This window comes from Anneissia japonica, unplaced genomic scaffold, assembly GCF_011630105.1.
Source record: "Anneissia japonica isolate Jap-2015-1 unplaced genomic scaffold, ASM1163010v1 scaffold287714_len2871179_cov188, whole genome shotgun sequence".
Taxonomy (NCBI): domain Eukaryota; kingdom Metazoa; phylum Echinodermata; class Crinoidea; order Comatulida; family Comatulidae; genus Anneissia; species Anneissia japonica.
Window position 1 is genome coordinate 1,099,421 of NW_022755542.1, and position 16,124 is coordinate 1,115,544.

Below are 16,124 nucleotides of genomic sequence, written 5' to 3' on the forward strand. Positions count from 1 at the left end.
ATATCATATCTAGGTCTACATACATACATACGCACATACATTGGGCCTATACATACACACACATACATACTATACATACATTATATAGTAAACGGATTTTTGGCTCTGAACGCCTTAAATTCACCATAGGCTTCGATACACTACAGTGACACGTTAGTATGTATAGGTTTGGAACAACACGTCAGGGTGTACAGTATAAGGATTCCTAAAGAAAAAAATCAATAAGAAAAACATCCACCAATTTGAACCAACCATGTATAAAAGGAAATCTAAACTCGCGTGTAGCTAATATAAATCGTTTGTTTTGAAGTTAACTAACAACAATAAAATGTAGAGTTACTGACCAAAAAGCATTGCTTTTATGTGCCTATCGTAGAGCCAGTTCGTGTCGCAAGTCCTTCAATTGTAACTACTCAGGCGGCTGTTGTCCATGTTGTACAACTAACACTATCCAGTCTCGCCGGGTTTTTTAAAACCGCCAAACAAACATATATCAACAGAAATATAGGCCTATAATCTTGCAGTATAGTTTTCCTTACGTGTGAAATCGGTAACCAAATTCTTCCATGGAAATTCTAATGTAGGCCTACACACTAAATAGAAGAAAGCCTGTTTTTGTTACCACGTCTTATACCCGAATACAGAACGTTTCGGTCGCGCCTCACTTTGGTCGCGCTACTTTGGTCGCGCTCCATTTCGGTTTGTTTTCAACAAATATATGAAGCGCCAATGGAGTTGCGAAAACGCTAAATTTAATATAACTAGGCCTAATTATCATTGTAAGTTCGTCAATCGGTTTATCATACTTTTCTTTTATTTATTTTTTGTTGTCTTTCTACTAAGTAACAACATAGGCTACTTAAAGGCAAATAAAATTAATACTATTATTACTAAACTAAATTTCAATTAATATTATGGTATTTATAGGTTATTTTCTAGTTTGTTGCATTCCTAGTACCATTTAACTCTTTTATCGGACGGTTTTTATTTTCGTTTTGTTATCGATCCTACGCTTCCTACTACATAACAAATACAGCAAATAAAATGAATTGGTATTCTCTTAATACAGTATTGTTTTTTAATATGATATTATTTATAAAAATCAAACTTTTTATCAGGAAAAACCAGCCAACTTGTTATTTAAATTACTGTAAAATTAGTTTATTAACAATTATTTTTATTAGTATTAACGTTGATTATTGTTACTATGTTACTCTATCACTTGGTGCTATTTTTCTTTTTTTCACAGAAACAACACAGATGTTACGAAGTTGACCGAGTTTGAGATACTTTTTTTTTAATTGTTTGTTGCGATATATATATTGATATAATTTTTATTATTAATGCTTGAATCAATTAAAGATCTATGGAATAAGTATAGTAAATAGATTTTTTTTCTTGTCTGTTACGTTTCCATTTACCATAAATGTTCTGATCATGTTTATAATAATATTGTAAAGGAAATATGTATTTTCTTATTTATATTTTCCATATAAAATTATCAATACATTTACAATTGCATGCTATACATTTAAAAGCCGTTTCATGCTTCTTTTATATTTATAAGCCCGAGAAAATCTCAACTTGCTAGGCCTATTTCTTTAGTTACATAACTGGAGTATAATTGTGAAAAGAAACGTTTCCACAAATTGATTCCCATGGTACTTTTAAGGGGAAGCTGACACAAGGTTTATGATTGCTTGTTTCTTTTAATTCTATTTTTGATACATTACTGCAAAGTAGGTCACATGCTAAAATAGACGACTAGCTATTTTAGGTACAAACACGTGCGCTGGAGTGCAGTTCACCACTTTACGTGTGTTCACCTACTTCATGAAACGAATCGTCTGGACTGGCTGCTGATCATGTTTATAAAATACAAAAATAAATGGATAGTAAAATATATATTTATTATATGACATGTGTAATGTAAATAAATATGTATAAATTATATATAATCTTATATATGTATAAATATATATATATGTATGTGTATATAGGCATATTATTTATTAACTAGTATCAAAGAAAAGTAAAGATTTCAGGTGAAGAATGATAATGTGTGTATTATTCGTTTATTTCTTTAATTGTGTTTCCTTCAATTCTCTCGGTATGTTTTATCCAAACCGGGAAGCTGCAAGAAAAATAAATAAATTTATTGTATAAAAAGATCGGAATAAATATTGTAATGATTATTGTTTTAACTAAATTATGAAATAGATTTCAGATGGTAACAACATTCAATTCAACTAAAATCAAAGATACATTTTATTGACTATAATTATTAAAGTATACGGTAGTATATGAACGCAACAAAAAGAATAGCATGAAGCACATACTAAATTCCATTGTTTCAATCATAAGATCATGTTTCAATCATGAATATATCACCTTAAATGAAAGAAAGAGAATATGTTAGTAGAAAGATAAAAAATGTTTGTTAGTAGAAAGATAGAAAAAGGGAAATTAAAAAAATACTTAGGCCTATGATAAACCGACTGTGAACTAATTATAATAATATATAGGGCCTAGGCATATTAAATTTTGCGTTTTCTCAACTCCTTCGGCGCTCCATATATTTGTTCGAAATAAACCGCGACCGAAATAAGGCGCGACTGAGAAGTGAGGCGCGACTGAAACAAAGCGCGACCGAAATGACCGGGCTACCGCTTATGTTACCTGATTACCATGTCTTTTGAAAATTAATTACGGTATGACGGAGGATCCTCATGCAAATTTTAACACTACCCTGCTTCTACAGTCAATGCAATAGACGCATCAATGAATAATGAAATTATAATATGCACTTGAGGCGCTAGTATTAAATAAATACCATGACATGTTAACTACATTAAGTATTCCCGTATTAAAACAAATAAAAATATGGATATTTATGAATAATTCATGAGATTTTACCAAACTATCCTACGTTAAAACAATTTGCGGTTGGGATTTGTTTTTTTCTCTTTTGTGGGGTCTTCCCACTTTTATTCATCACATTTATAATTCATCATATGACCTCGATTGAGACACGTACATTACAGTACCCATTCAAAATTACATATGTATTGCCATATAAATCATTACATAATAGTAAAGCATAACTATAACACCAGCTATTCTTAATTAAAGACTTTTAAGTATTTTCTAACATTTTTTTCTATGATAAAAAGCTGATGGATTGAACTATAATTCCATTTATTTAGATGTTTTAGGACATTAGCTTTATATATAGGCCTACTGAATAGAGCTATTGAAAATAAATGGTCAACATATACGTTTCCTGTTCCGAGGACAATATTTTTAAAATTGGCTTCAATGCCATATTTTGATAGACTAATATTATTTATAAAATTCCATTGATCTGTACAATCATAAAAAAGATGCGCATCATCTTCAATAACATTACAGTACATTGTTTACAAATGTTGGAATTTAAAATTTTCCAAGTACACAGCCTTTTCCTAGTAGGAACAATATTGTGTAATAATTTAAAATTTATTTGTCTAAGCTTGTTTTCCTTAATATTTTTTACCTTCTATGTCCAGGTTAATAACCAATTTATTTCAGTATTAAAATAATTTTGCCATTTGGTTTGGCACTTTGTAGGTGCTAAGCATTTGTTTGTTATAAAACACTTGTATATTTGCATACTTTTCATATTGCACCAATTGTTTTTTTTTTTTACCTTTTTTTCCTTTACGTTTTCTTTTTGTGAAAAAATAATACATTTCCATTTTTGTGGAATTGTTTCCAGTACACTGGCAAATTCTGATATCCAATTTGATTTTATATCTAACAAATCAAATAACTCGGTTGATTTGATAAATCTGTTGGCGACCACTATGTTTTTCATTTTTCGTATACCGGATATAACCCAGTTTCTGTATAATAATGACAAACCATTATACAAGATCAACTTGTTTCCCCAAATCGGTTGTTCAATATTTCTTCATAGCATGTTGGTTGCTTTGTTATGCACTTATTGAAATTAACTAAAGCATTAATTATTGAAGAATAGAAACACGGTATATCTTTGTGGGATGTTCCTTTGTAGTGGTGTATATGAGACATATCATCAAATACTGTTCTCGGGGCAAATCTATTAAAATACATTGACGGCAAGTACTTCCATTTGGATATTTCCTCATGAAATAAACGCTTAACCCAAGCTATTTTTAGTGATTGGACTTGGGATCTAAAATCTGGCGCTTTTATACCGCCGTTATCATATTCACTGATAAGAGTTAATCTCTTAATCTTTTCTGTTGTCTTATCCCATAAAAAATCAAATACAATACTATCTACTTGTTTTATGACACTTTCAGGTGTTTCAATAATACTTGAATTGTAAAAGAAGTTTTGCTAGCCCAAGTGTTTTTTAAAAAATAAAAAAGATTTTTCCAAATAAAGTCAAATTTCTCTTTCTCCATGAATTTATTACCAATTGTAACGATTCAATTTTATCATGCCAATTCTTTTCGTAACATATATCTTGGTCGTGGCCAACATATATACCGAGGATTTTAAAAGCACTTGGGATCCAATTGATATTGAATAAACAATCGTTTCTATTTTTCCAGCGTCCAAGCCACATGGCGTTCGTTTTTTCTTTGTTTAGTTTTAACCCAGAAACTTTTCCAAATTCAATAAACTTATCAAGGCTCTTCCGTATACTATTTTCATCATTAATGAACAAAACCGTGTCATCGGCAAGTTGAGAGATTTTAACTTCATTAACGCGTGTACCTTCAAGACTTGGCAGCATTATGCCTTTAATTGTTTTATCACTCCGTATTCTTATAGACATTATTTCTGCTACCATAATAAATAGGAGGGCAGATAAGGGACAGCCTTGCCTAATTCCGCGGTGCATTTTAAAAGTATTTGAGCGCCACCCATTGTTTATAATAATGCATTCTGTTTCGCAGTACAAAACCTTTACCCATTTAATAAAAGATGGGCCAAAATTAAAATAGTGCAAGGTACTAATCAAGAAATCTCTGTTAACAGTGTTAAAAGCTTTGCTGAAATCTAAGCTAATCAGTGCTCCTGTTAAACTGTTAGTATCCATATATTCAATCAAATCTTCGATTAATCTGACATTTTCGCCGCCAAAGCGACCTCCAATGTAACCTTTTTGGTCATTACTAACTATTTTTTTAATTACTTTTTGTAGTCTTTTTGTTAAAACGAAGGCGGCAATTTTATAATCTACGTTTAGGAGGGTTATCGGCCTCCAATTATTCAGATCTGCATGCTCGCCTTTTTAAAAAACTAGGTTTATCATCCCTCGGCGTTGAGAGTTTGACAGTGTACCCATTTCTAAACAGCAGTTCAGGGCATTACATACTAACGAACCTATTTTTGGCCAGAATAATTGATAAAATTCCATTGTTAAGCCATCTGTACCTGGTGCTTTGTTACATTTCATTTTTTGTATTGCATTTTCGCATTCAGTAAGGGATAAATTGCCTTCGCAAAACTGTTGTTCATCAGTCGTTAGTTTATTGGCTTGTGTTAAATTTAAATATTCATGAACTTCCATCACATTGACGTTTTGATTTGCATATAATTTCTCAAAGTATTTTACTTCTTCGGACAAAATGTCTTTGGTTTTTTTAGCATATGTTCCGTCTGACCTCCTTATTTTTTTAATTTGTTTTTTTCTGCCATTATTTTTTTCAAGTCCCAGGAAATATTTTGAATTTGTTTCCCCTTCTTCTATCCATTTAATTCTCGATCGTACTTGAGCACATTTGGCTTCATATATTTTCTCGAGTTCTTTCGTTTTTTGGCTAATTTCGAAATCTACCTTTTCATCACCGTGCCTATCAATAAGGATATTGTTTAGTTGCTTAATTTCTTTTTGTAAATTTTCTTTTTTTCTATTTTTATTTTTCGTTTTTGTTTTACCGTAGCTAATTGCATATTCTTTTATCTTGGTTTTGATTAATTCCCATTTATCAATTGAGTTAAGAAAATTCATTTTTCGTTCACAGTCGTCAATAATCCCATTAATTTTACTAATAAAATATGTGTCATTCAGACAGTCGGAGTTTAATTTCCAAACTCCTGGACCACGTTTTTCTTCTATAAGGTTTATTTTAATCGAGACACCTTGATGATCAGTTAAAACAGCGGGTCTGATATCACATGAGATTATATTGCCTACATCATGTAAACTCTCTGACACAAACCAATAATCTAACCTTTTAAAGAGGTTTGAGGATTTTCTTCGCCATGTAAATTGAATTTTCTTTTTGTTATGAATTCTCCAATTATCTAATAATTTAGACTTATTCATGAAGTTTTTAACAGTGAATACAGAGTTATCTATTTTCATTTTGCTACCTTTCTGATCATACAAATTGTCTTGAATACAATTCATATCGCCTCCAATTATTATATAGTGTGTGTCGCAAAATTGTTGGATATGCTTTTGCATGTTTCTAAAAAAGGAGCTTCGTGTTTTGCTATCGTTGGGTGCATAGATATTTACTAATGTATATTTAATATCTTCAATATCAATGTTTAATAGGATAAATCTACCGGATTGATCGACTTGTTTTCCTTTGGTTTCCTTTCTCAACAATGTTTTTCCACATTTTTTGGATAAACTTTTCCCCAGGTGTCTGTCGAAAGAGTGTATCAGCACTGAAATCATCTTCTTCATCCTTATCTTTATCACTTGTTTCGCCTGAAGGTGTGTTAATGGACGAATCGGCAAGAGCTGTAGAGCAATTAACATCACTCTCAGGTTGTAGGTTTTCTCTGCAGAACTTAGCAATATGACCATTTTTCCTGCATCTGTGGCATTTAAACGGCATTTTTTTCGGACACGCATTTATTTTGTGACCAGATTCATTACACTGAAAGCATCTGTTAATGTCCACTTGGTCTTTGTGGAAAAGTCTTGCTCGAAAGCCGTTTATCATACTGAAGCGTGGCAGACTGCCTTTAAAGTCTTCCACGATGACGGATCTATCGCCGTTAACGAATCTTGATAGTTTGCCGTTGATACGAAATTTTACGCACTGAATGCTTCCTATAATTTTACAACCAAATTTCTTTAGACATAGATTGATTTCGTCGTTATGAACGGAGATCGGCACATCTTTTATTAGAACACGAGTACCTTTGTTGACGGGTATGTACGGATTTACGTCATATATTGTTGTTATATAGTGTGTGTCGCAAAATTGTTGGATATGCTTTTGCATGTTTCTAAAAAAGGAGCTTCGTGTTTGCTATCGTTGGGTGCATAGATATTTACTAATGTATATTTAATATCTTCAATATCAATGTTTAATAGGATAAATCTACCGGATTGATCGACTTGTTTTCCTTTGGTTTCCTTTCTCAACAATGTTTTTCCACATTTTTTGGATAAACTTTTCCCCAGGTGTCTGTCGAAAGAGTGTATCAGCACTGAAATCATCTTCTTCATCCTTATCTTTATCACTTGTTTCGCCTGAAGGTGTGTTAATGGACGAATCGGCAAGAGCTGTAGAGCAATTAACATCACTCTCAGGTTGTAGGGTTTCTCTGCAGAACTTAGCAATATGACCATTTTCCCCGCATCTGTAGCATTTAAACGGCATTTTTTTCGGACACGCATTTATTTTGTGACCAGATTCATTACACTGAAAGCATCTGTTAATGTCCACTTGGTCTTTGTGGAAAAGTCTTGCTCGAAAGCCGTTTATCATACTGAAGCGTGGCAGACTGCCTTTAAAGTCTTCCACGATGACGGATCTATCGCCGTTAACGAATCTTGATAGTTTGCCGTTGATACGAAATTTTACGCACTGAATGCTTCCTATAATTTTACAACCAAATTTCTTTAGACATAGATTGATTTCGTCGTTATGAACGGAGATCGGCACATCTTTTATTAGAACACGAGTACCTTTGTTGACGGGTATGTACGGATTTACGTCATATATTGTTGTGTTCCTTCCATTAAGATTGAGTCCGGTTGATAACACTTTAACTCTATCTTCGTGATTGTTGATATATATCCTCCATAGGTTCTTAACTTTCTGTATCCCTATGAGGTTATCACCACTTATAACTTCACACAGAGAGAAATAGATCGTTTCTTCGGTTAAGTAATCATCATTTTTCTCTCTGACGTCATCGTCTTTGAAGAAAATGGGTTTCACACGTGAAAAGGTTGGATCCTTTTGTTCTTCTGTTACGTAATTTCTATTGTGACCGCTAGCAGTGTAGGTGTTAGCAATTACGTCATCAACTTTTGTAGGGCTTAGGCCTACTTGATTGTGTAGGTGCTTAGCCTTATTGGTTGACGTAGTGCTACTGCTAGTATTGGCCTTATTCGCCATTTTAGAAGTCCGACAGGCCTAGACATGGTCGTTTCAGGTAAACTCTTGTAGTGGTTCTCAGGTCAAAATGTAGAGCTTCTAATCTCTGGTAATTGAACATTGCACGTTAAACAATATTCCCTACTCAATTAGACACAAGATAGTTTCTGAAAAAGTAGTGAAATAAGTGTAAATCGTAGAGCTGTCGATAACCATACCGTAGCTAAGTTAAATCACAGCTCCTTTTCCCATTATTAAATAACAACTCCCTGGTCAGACAGCGATTTTTGCGGCTCGCAAAAATGAATTAAAAACCCTATCGAAGTGGTTATTCGCACGGTAGACTGTGCGAATAAGCTCTTATGAGTCTTATTCGCACGGTAGACCTAGCCAATCAGCATTTAAGGTTTCATGACGTAACGGCTGTCATACCGTGCGAATAAGTTCTTATTCCCAATTCGCACGGTACATCGTGAATTAACTATATTTAACACGGTATCGTCTCAAAGGGTTCAATGACCTAAATATTTTACGAGATACTTACGTAATTTGTTACAAGAATACCTAATTGAACCGAAATACCTTTTCAGATCCTATCATACAAACATTTTCTACCGTGCAAATAGTAAATAATACATTATTCTCACGGTACGATACGATACGATTTATTGTGTTCACTTTTAGATCAGTGGCACCCATCACTTAGATGGTGCACCCATTAACAATATAAAATATAAACATGGAAAGCAAAAGACAGTTCAAAAACAACAAAAGGATAAATAGCATAACAAAAACAAAACCAATCAATTTAAAATTTTACCCTTATTAGTATATCTAAAAAAAAAAACGTCTACATTCTACAGAATTCCATTCTAGATCACCATAAAGGGCCTCCTTATACAACATTTCTTGGGGATTTTAGTAAAAATCTCGCCATTTGGTATTGAAGGTTTTCAATACGGTCAATGGATGTTTTACTGTTGGTAAACCAGACACTACATGCATAGTTGATTGTGGGAAGACCGATTGTCTTCCAAAGTAGGTCACCATAAAAAAATTCTATCAAAATCTTCTTGTTTCTTAATTATTGATCTTATATAGGCAATTATTTTATTCCCTTTTTTGATGACTTCATCAATATGGTAGTTATCTAATACAAATCTAGAGATAACCACACTTAGATATTTATAATTATTGGTTTCTTTTATGTATTTATCACCAAGATTCCATATCCTGTATTTGTTAATACGCTGTCCTGTTATAAAGACAGACGACTTATCGTAGTTAAAAGCCATCTTCCATTTTTGGGCGAAATCACTTGCAGCATTCAATAATAATTCTAAGTCGTTTTCACTATTACCAATCAAAATTACATCGTCCGCCCAAAAGAGGCTACCAATTTTTACATTAAAAATTTCGACCCCAAGATTTCGGCTTTTGATTAGTTTATTTAGTTCATTGATATACATCGTAAAAAGAATGGGAGACATCGGACATCCTTGTTTTACACCTTCTGGGATATTAAATATATTTTTTGGCTTCTGGTTGTTCACAATCACAAAAGCAGCCATGAAAACCTGATGTCAGTGATGGTCGGTCAGGCATTTGGTGACTACATGATAATTTGTGGATTACTTTAAAGAAATTTCAGGACGAAAATAACCTTGTTGTAGAGTACTGTACATACAACAATCTTTCGACAATTATCACAGCTCCCATGGTCTCTGAGCGCTATGTGGTTTGTGTATATTAGGCCTACTACAATCAATGTATCCAGTAGCATTTCGAAAACACTCCCACACATTGGAAAAGGTCCAAAAAACAGTGAGGAATGTACATCAATATAAATCTTATTTTCCAGTACAGTATTCGGTGGCGGATCCAGGATGTATGGTAGGGACGGATTAGGAGAGACTTTTAGAGATGTGTGAGTCTACAGGTGGGCTAAGTGCAGCACGAGCAGCCCACAAAATTAAAACCCTATTAAAACTGCACATAACATCGAGTAATTTTGCATCAGTTTGGCATCCTCTCATCCTCCTCGGTTCCAATTCCCATCATGATTGGTGCTAAGTAATTAATTTTCTTTTGTTTCCCCATTTAATATTTTTTGAATGGACAAAAATCAATACCACTACTAGGCCCTAGATAGGGGACTATATATTTTATTTATTTATTTATTTCCAAACCAACAGCGAAAAATCGCCATTTACAGGATGGACATAAAAAATATAGTATAATCTTTAAAAATATAGAAAAACAAGCAAGACAATTCAACCCCACCAACCCCACCAAGAACAAAGAATCAAGAAACAAGACACAGTAACAAGGTCAGCTTAAAACTAGATACACTTTAACACGAGAGATCGAAAATATTTAAAACTGTTAAAAAAGATAATGTTTCTATTTTCAGAAACAATACGACAGTGAGGAAACTAAGGAACGATAAAGTGATATGATAGCTTTGGGACTCTTAATTTTCCGACAATTTCTCCAAATAAAACCAAGCCACCAAATTAAAACCTATACCAAGCCACCAAATAAAAACTATACCACCAGAGTACATACTCCACAAAGGCTTTTCTCATGGCAATTTCTCTAGAATAGCCTAAAAAAGAGTAAAAGGTATACAGACACAATGCTAAGCTAGGACCTAAAATTGCACTTCAGTTAGGGTTATCGAATCGACTGTCTGTGCTGTGCCCAACTCATACGGTATGCTGTGAAATAATTTATAATTATACATTATTTCAATCGACAACATTCTAATAGTCCGAATAAGAGTTTTTTTCGACAATTCGCATGGTGCCGTGCGAAAGCTCTTATGTGTCTTATTCGCACGGTAGACCTAGCCAATCAGCATTTAAGGTTTCATGACGTAACGGCTGTCATACCGTGCTAATAAGTTCTTATTCCTAATTCGCACGGTACCGTGCGAATAACCTCTTCTATAGGCCTACGTGCGGCCCGACAAGCAACTTTGGCTAGAAAACACCATTTTTTTAACGGCCCGACACCCATCTTACGTAAAAGGTAACATCAAAACTGAGAATAACGTGGTGTAAAAGCAGTGCTGCTTCGAGGTTTTCGATACTTGGAGTATGTATTATACTACCTTATATTGTACAGTATACGGTACAACTTGCAACAGCCAGCCTTGTACACTCAGTAAAGTTGATGAAGGAGAGAAAAATGGCCGGAGCTTTCTTTCGAAAATAAATACACAGAAAAGAAATAACATTCTTCGGGAGTCCGTACTATGGTGCTATGCTCTACAAAATTACTTTTGAAAATATATTTCTAAAGTAATTGTAATGTCGACAAGCACGTTGTCTGATTCTTTAAAGTTGTTCAACTATAGGCCTATTGTACAAGATTTGAATGACGTTGTGTGAATATACTTCATCAATACGATATAAAACTATAATGCATTGATTCTTTAAAGTTATTTAACTATTTTGAACACGATTTGAATCAATGACATTTTGTGTGAATACACTTCATCAATACGATTTCGTTCTACATCGCTGAAAATCGTGCCGATGATTGTTCTATTGACGTCAATATTTATTTAGTTTCAATAATCACGACTAGTTTCTTAACATGTACTCAACCGCAATGTACATAGTTTCTGATTCCTTTCACTGCCAGATGGCAAGAGGATTGTTTTACAAATCTTTTTTCAACAAGTCATGGAACAGTTTAGTATTCTTTCAATTTATTCAAGGCTATTTTATTCATTTAGGTAATTTATTTAAGCTTCGTAGCACAGAACGATGCACTACAAATACTTTCGAACATACATTAAAATTTGTTTAACTATTTTGTACACGATGTACTGTCGCACTTTGTAATAATCGTCGCACTTTGTAAAATCTGTCGCACTTTGTAACAAATCTGTCACACTTTGTAATAACCTGTCGCACTTTGTAATAACTGTTGTCACACTTTGTAATAATCAAGCTGTCGCACTTTGTAATAACTTGTTTCAATCAACTATGTTATAAATTTTAATGGATATTATATATACTGTATAATGGATGACTAATACTAAAAGGTCAAGGTCATATACAAGTTTTACTAATAATTTGTATTATAATTTTCCAACTCGGTGACTTACTGTGTTACGTCGTACATATTTACAAATCAACGAATGTGAGATTTTCTTTTCTTGTGCGCGTGCATGATACTACAAGGTCAAGGTCATAAACAAGTTTTACTTTTAATTAGAATTAGAATTTTGAAACTCGGTGTATTTAGTCCCAAATAAAAGTATATTGTGAGATTTTTTTTTATTGCGCTCATGTAAACTTGTGTATGACCGTGACTTCGTAGTACCATGGAGGTATTATTGAGAAGGAGATCACTCGGCAAAGCCACGCGCACGCAGCGCTATGCAAATGAACCAAGATCAAAGTTGCCGCAGCGCGTAAAGAACGTTTGCGCGATGCCTTTGAAGTCCCATGTGTTCCCCGCCATCAAATTTTCAGCAGGCATAGTTGACCAAAAATGACGAAATGGAGAGCACCTTCTTTTCTCAATGCGCACTACATACTGTCAATCACTATGGCTGCGCAATCTTTTCTCTTTTGAAGCTGATATATTTATCTCTCATAAAATATCAAACATATTAATATTTTCCTCCAAGAAAAGTTTCGAATTTAATGGAACATTTACATGACCTATAAAAGTACAGTATAGTATATTTCAACTTCAATTTTCATAAATTGGCCAAAATTCGCCAATTCTAATTTTAACAGATATTAATTAATAAGTGATTAAGGATTATAATAAACTAAGTCATTTTAGGGTTAACGAGGGTTAACTATTCGAAAAATGAATCCAAAATCTGAGTATTTTTCAGTTTTACACTGACTTAGCTTTATAGTCGAACCAGTCAATCTTTAGACAAAATTATAATGAACACAGAAGTAATTTTAACATAAATATTTTACGGAATCCATTCCTGAAATATACAAATAATAACATACCAAAAGCCCGAAAAAATCTAATCAGGGGAACACTGTTCATTATAAAAATATTTAATGGGTTAAAATCAAACGTTTTATTAGCACAACTGCTCTGCTGGAAGCGTATAAATATGGGGTGCCATACGCAGCAAAAGTCCATGTTAAAATCAAAATGTGATTGCAAAATTCAATGTCTAATTTATCAAAACGTAGGCGTAAATTTCTCAAAACGTAGATCTAGTTTCCCAAAATGAAGTTCAAATTTTTCAAAATGTAGTTCTAATTTCTTTAAAATGTAATTCAAATTCAAAACGTAGGTCTGACTTGATCAAACACCCTCTCTAAATTCTATTCCAAAACGTAAATAAAAAAACAGCCTGGTTATGAAGTGCATTTGACAACAACACTAGAAACGGACTTTTGCTGCGTATGGCACCAGACTTGCGAAATGTAAATCAAAACTAATCAGCCAAGCATGACGTGGGCCTGTCCCATTAATGATGGGGGAATCATTTTTTTAACGATCGCATTTATTTTTCATTCAAAATAAAAAGAAAACTTTAAATCATTTAACTTAGGTATTATTTTCATCATTTTCACGAGAGTACAAAACATACCCTTTTTGCTAACCTACCCCCCTCCCCAATGTGAAAGAGTACATGATAAAATGATGATTTTCTTACAGTGTTTTATAGCGGTACACACACACACACACACACACACACACACACACACAAAAAAAAATAGGTCTAAATTATGTTGTTTTAGCACAAAATGAGTCCTGTTTTTGAAAAATGGGTTCAGATTTCTCATATTTTGCGTAAAATGGGTCAACTTTTTAGAATGGGTCCACATTATTGGAATTTACGCCTAAAGTGGGTCCACAATGATATTACGGATACGGTACTGTTTGAAAATCCTGGCTACGGCATTGTATATAACGGTGATGTGATGATGATGAATTTTACAAAAAAAAATGTCATTTTCTGGTCATCTAGAGGTACTGCACTATTTCCTCAAATTTTCGCACCTCAGACCCAACCATGGTGGGTCTGAGGTGGGTGTCGACTCACGAAATGTCCCCCACCCCAACTCCACCTTTCAAAACAAATTGCGCCCTTCCTGGGTATGAACATTAAACTCCAATTGTCAGTGTAGTTACGCATGCGCACTTTGAAGTGGGCGGAGCTAAGTATGCAAATTATGACGTGTAACGTTTCCGTCGTGACTTCGAAAAGTCCCTATTGAGTCGACACCTGACTCAGAGTATGTCTTAGTGTCTGCTGATGAGGTGGGAGTATTTGTTTTTAGGATGTGATCTGGTTTTACACGCCCATTTTTCGTGATTATGATTATTTTGGATAAAGAATGTTTGAGCAGTGGTGGATTGAAGGCCCCCTCCCCCTAATTTTTTTTTAATGGAAAAAAAAAATCTGAAAGTATAATTTCCGGCAATCTAGAGGTGCCCTAATAATAAATGTTCTTACCTCAGCCCCAACCATGGTGGGGCTGAGGTGGGTGGTTCCTCAATCTGTAAAAGTCCCTCTCTGGGTCACCTCTTTATTGAATTCTTGGATCCACCACTGTTTGAGTTTTATATAATTATTGTTAGGCTTACTAATATTATTTATGATGCGTTTACTGCAATTTTCACTTTATCATCTCAGAACAGCCCTAAAAACTTTTAGAGCGCACTGTAACGAACGCTGCGCGTCCGCTAGGTGGCGCGTGTAATCAATCGACGCAGACAAAAGAGACAACGTCCACAACGTACAATATATATGGTACAGTTTATTTACAATTGATGTGTATTGCGAACGTCGCTGAACTTCCGTGCTGGTGACTAAAAATACAAATGAATAACGTCATGTTAAGTTTTTTTTTTGTCGACTTATAATGACCATTAAAAGGCTCATTAAAACAATAATCAATACATTGGGTATCAAATATTATCATAACTATTAAACAGTTGATATAAAGAAATGGATAAAATAGCATATTCTGCATGACCAAGTGAACATATATGAACAGGAAAGTGTAGTAAACACTTTGGTATGCATTAGGTGACCCAAGGTTGAAGAAACACATAAATTCATAACAATAATAAATTCATAACACTTTCAACTTACTTGACTTCATCCAAGGGCATACAATTCAAAGCAAAACCAAACAGGGTCATTAATCAATCCAAATTGAAAGGTGGCTGTAATACAAATAAAACAAGGCTATGTCGTTGCTTTTGCCAACCAACCATGGGTTGTTCTCTAGTGAATACTAAGGAGGTACATTTCGGGCCATGCACTTAATACTACAGGTATAACATAAACGGAGCCCAACTACAGGATTATTATATCGTCTTACAGATTAAAACGAAAGAGTAATTTTGGAAAACAATATCAACGATAAAAAATGTGTTAATTATGTCTTATATACATCTATGCTAAAAGTAATCATATTAAAAAAAACCTTGTTTAAACATTAAACGATCATCGTTTCTTATAAAATACCTCTTCAGATAAATCCAACTTTAAACAACATCAATAATATGCCTGATGTAATATACCAACATTGATGAATTTATCAGCAACTAAACTACCAAGTACAAGTTAATTATATAAAGTTATATATTTCATACTATGTAAAAGAACAATAAGAAGGTACTTGCATATCATAAACACAATACGGTAATCGTCAAACTAAAAGATGATCCAAAAATATGTATAACGTAATTTGTACGAATGTTGCAAACAAAACAAATAACCAGAGCCTTGCAGGCGTCAACGTTCCTATGCATGATACACGACTTTTAGAAGTATATATACGTGTA

General features: G+C 33.6%; 1 protein-coding gene across 1 annotated transcript in view; it reads right to left on the minus strand.

Moving 5' to 3' along the window:
- Nucleotides 1-669, minus strand: part of LOC117123608 (alpha-N-acetylneuraminide alpha-2,8-sialyltransferase-like) — a gene marked incomplete in the record, with an annotated part of 16,183 nt that extends 15,514 nt beyond the window's left edge. Inside the window, 1 exon segment of the mRNA XM_033269601.1 lies at nt 345-669. Within this exon segment, the coding sequence (XP_033125492.1) occupies nt 345-354 (10 nt within the window).
- Between the last annotated feature and the right edge of the window lie 15,455 nt (nt 670-16,124).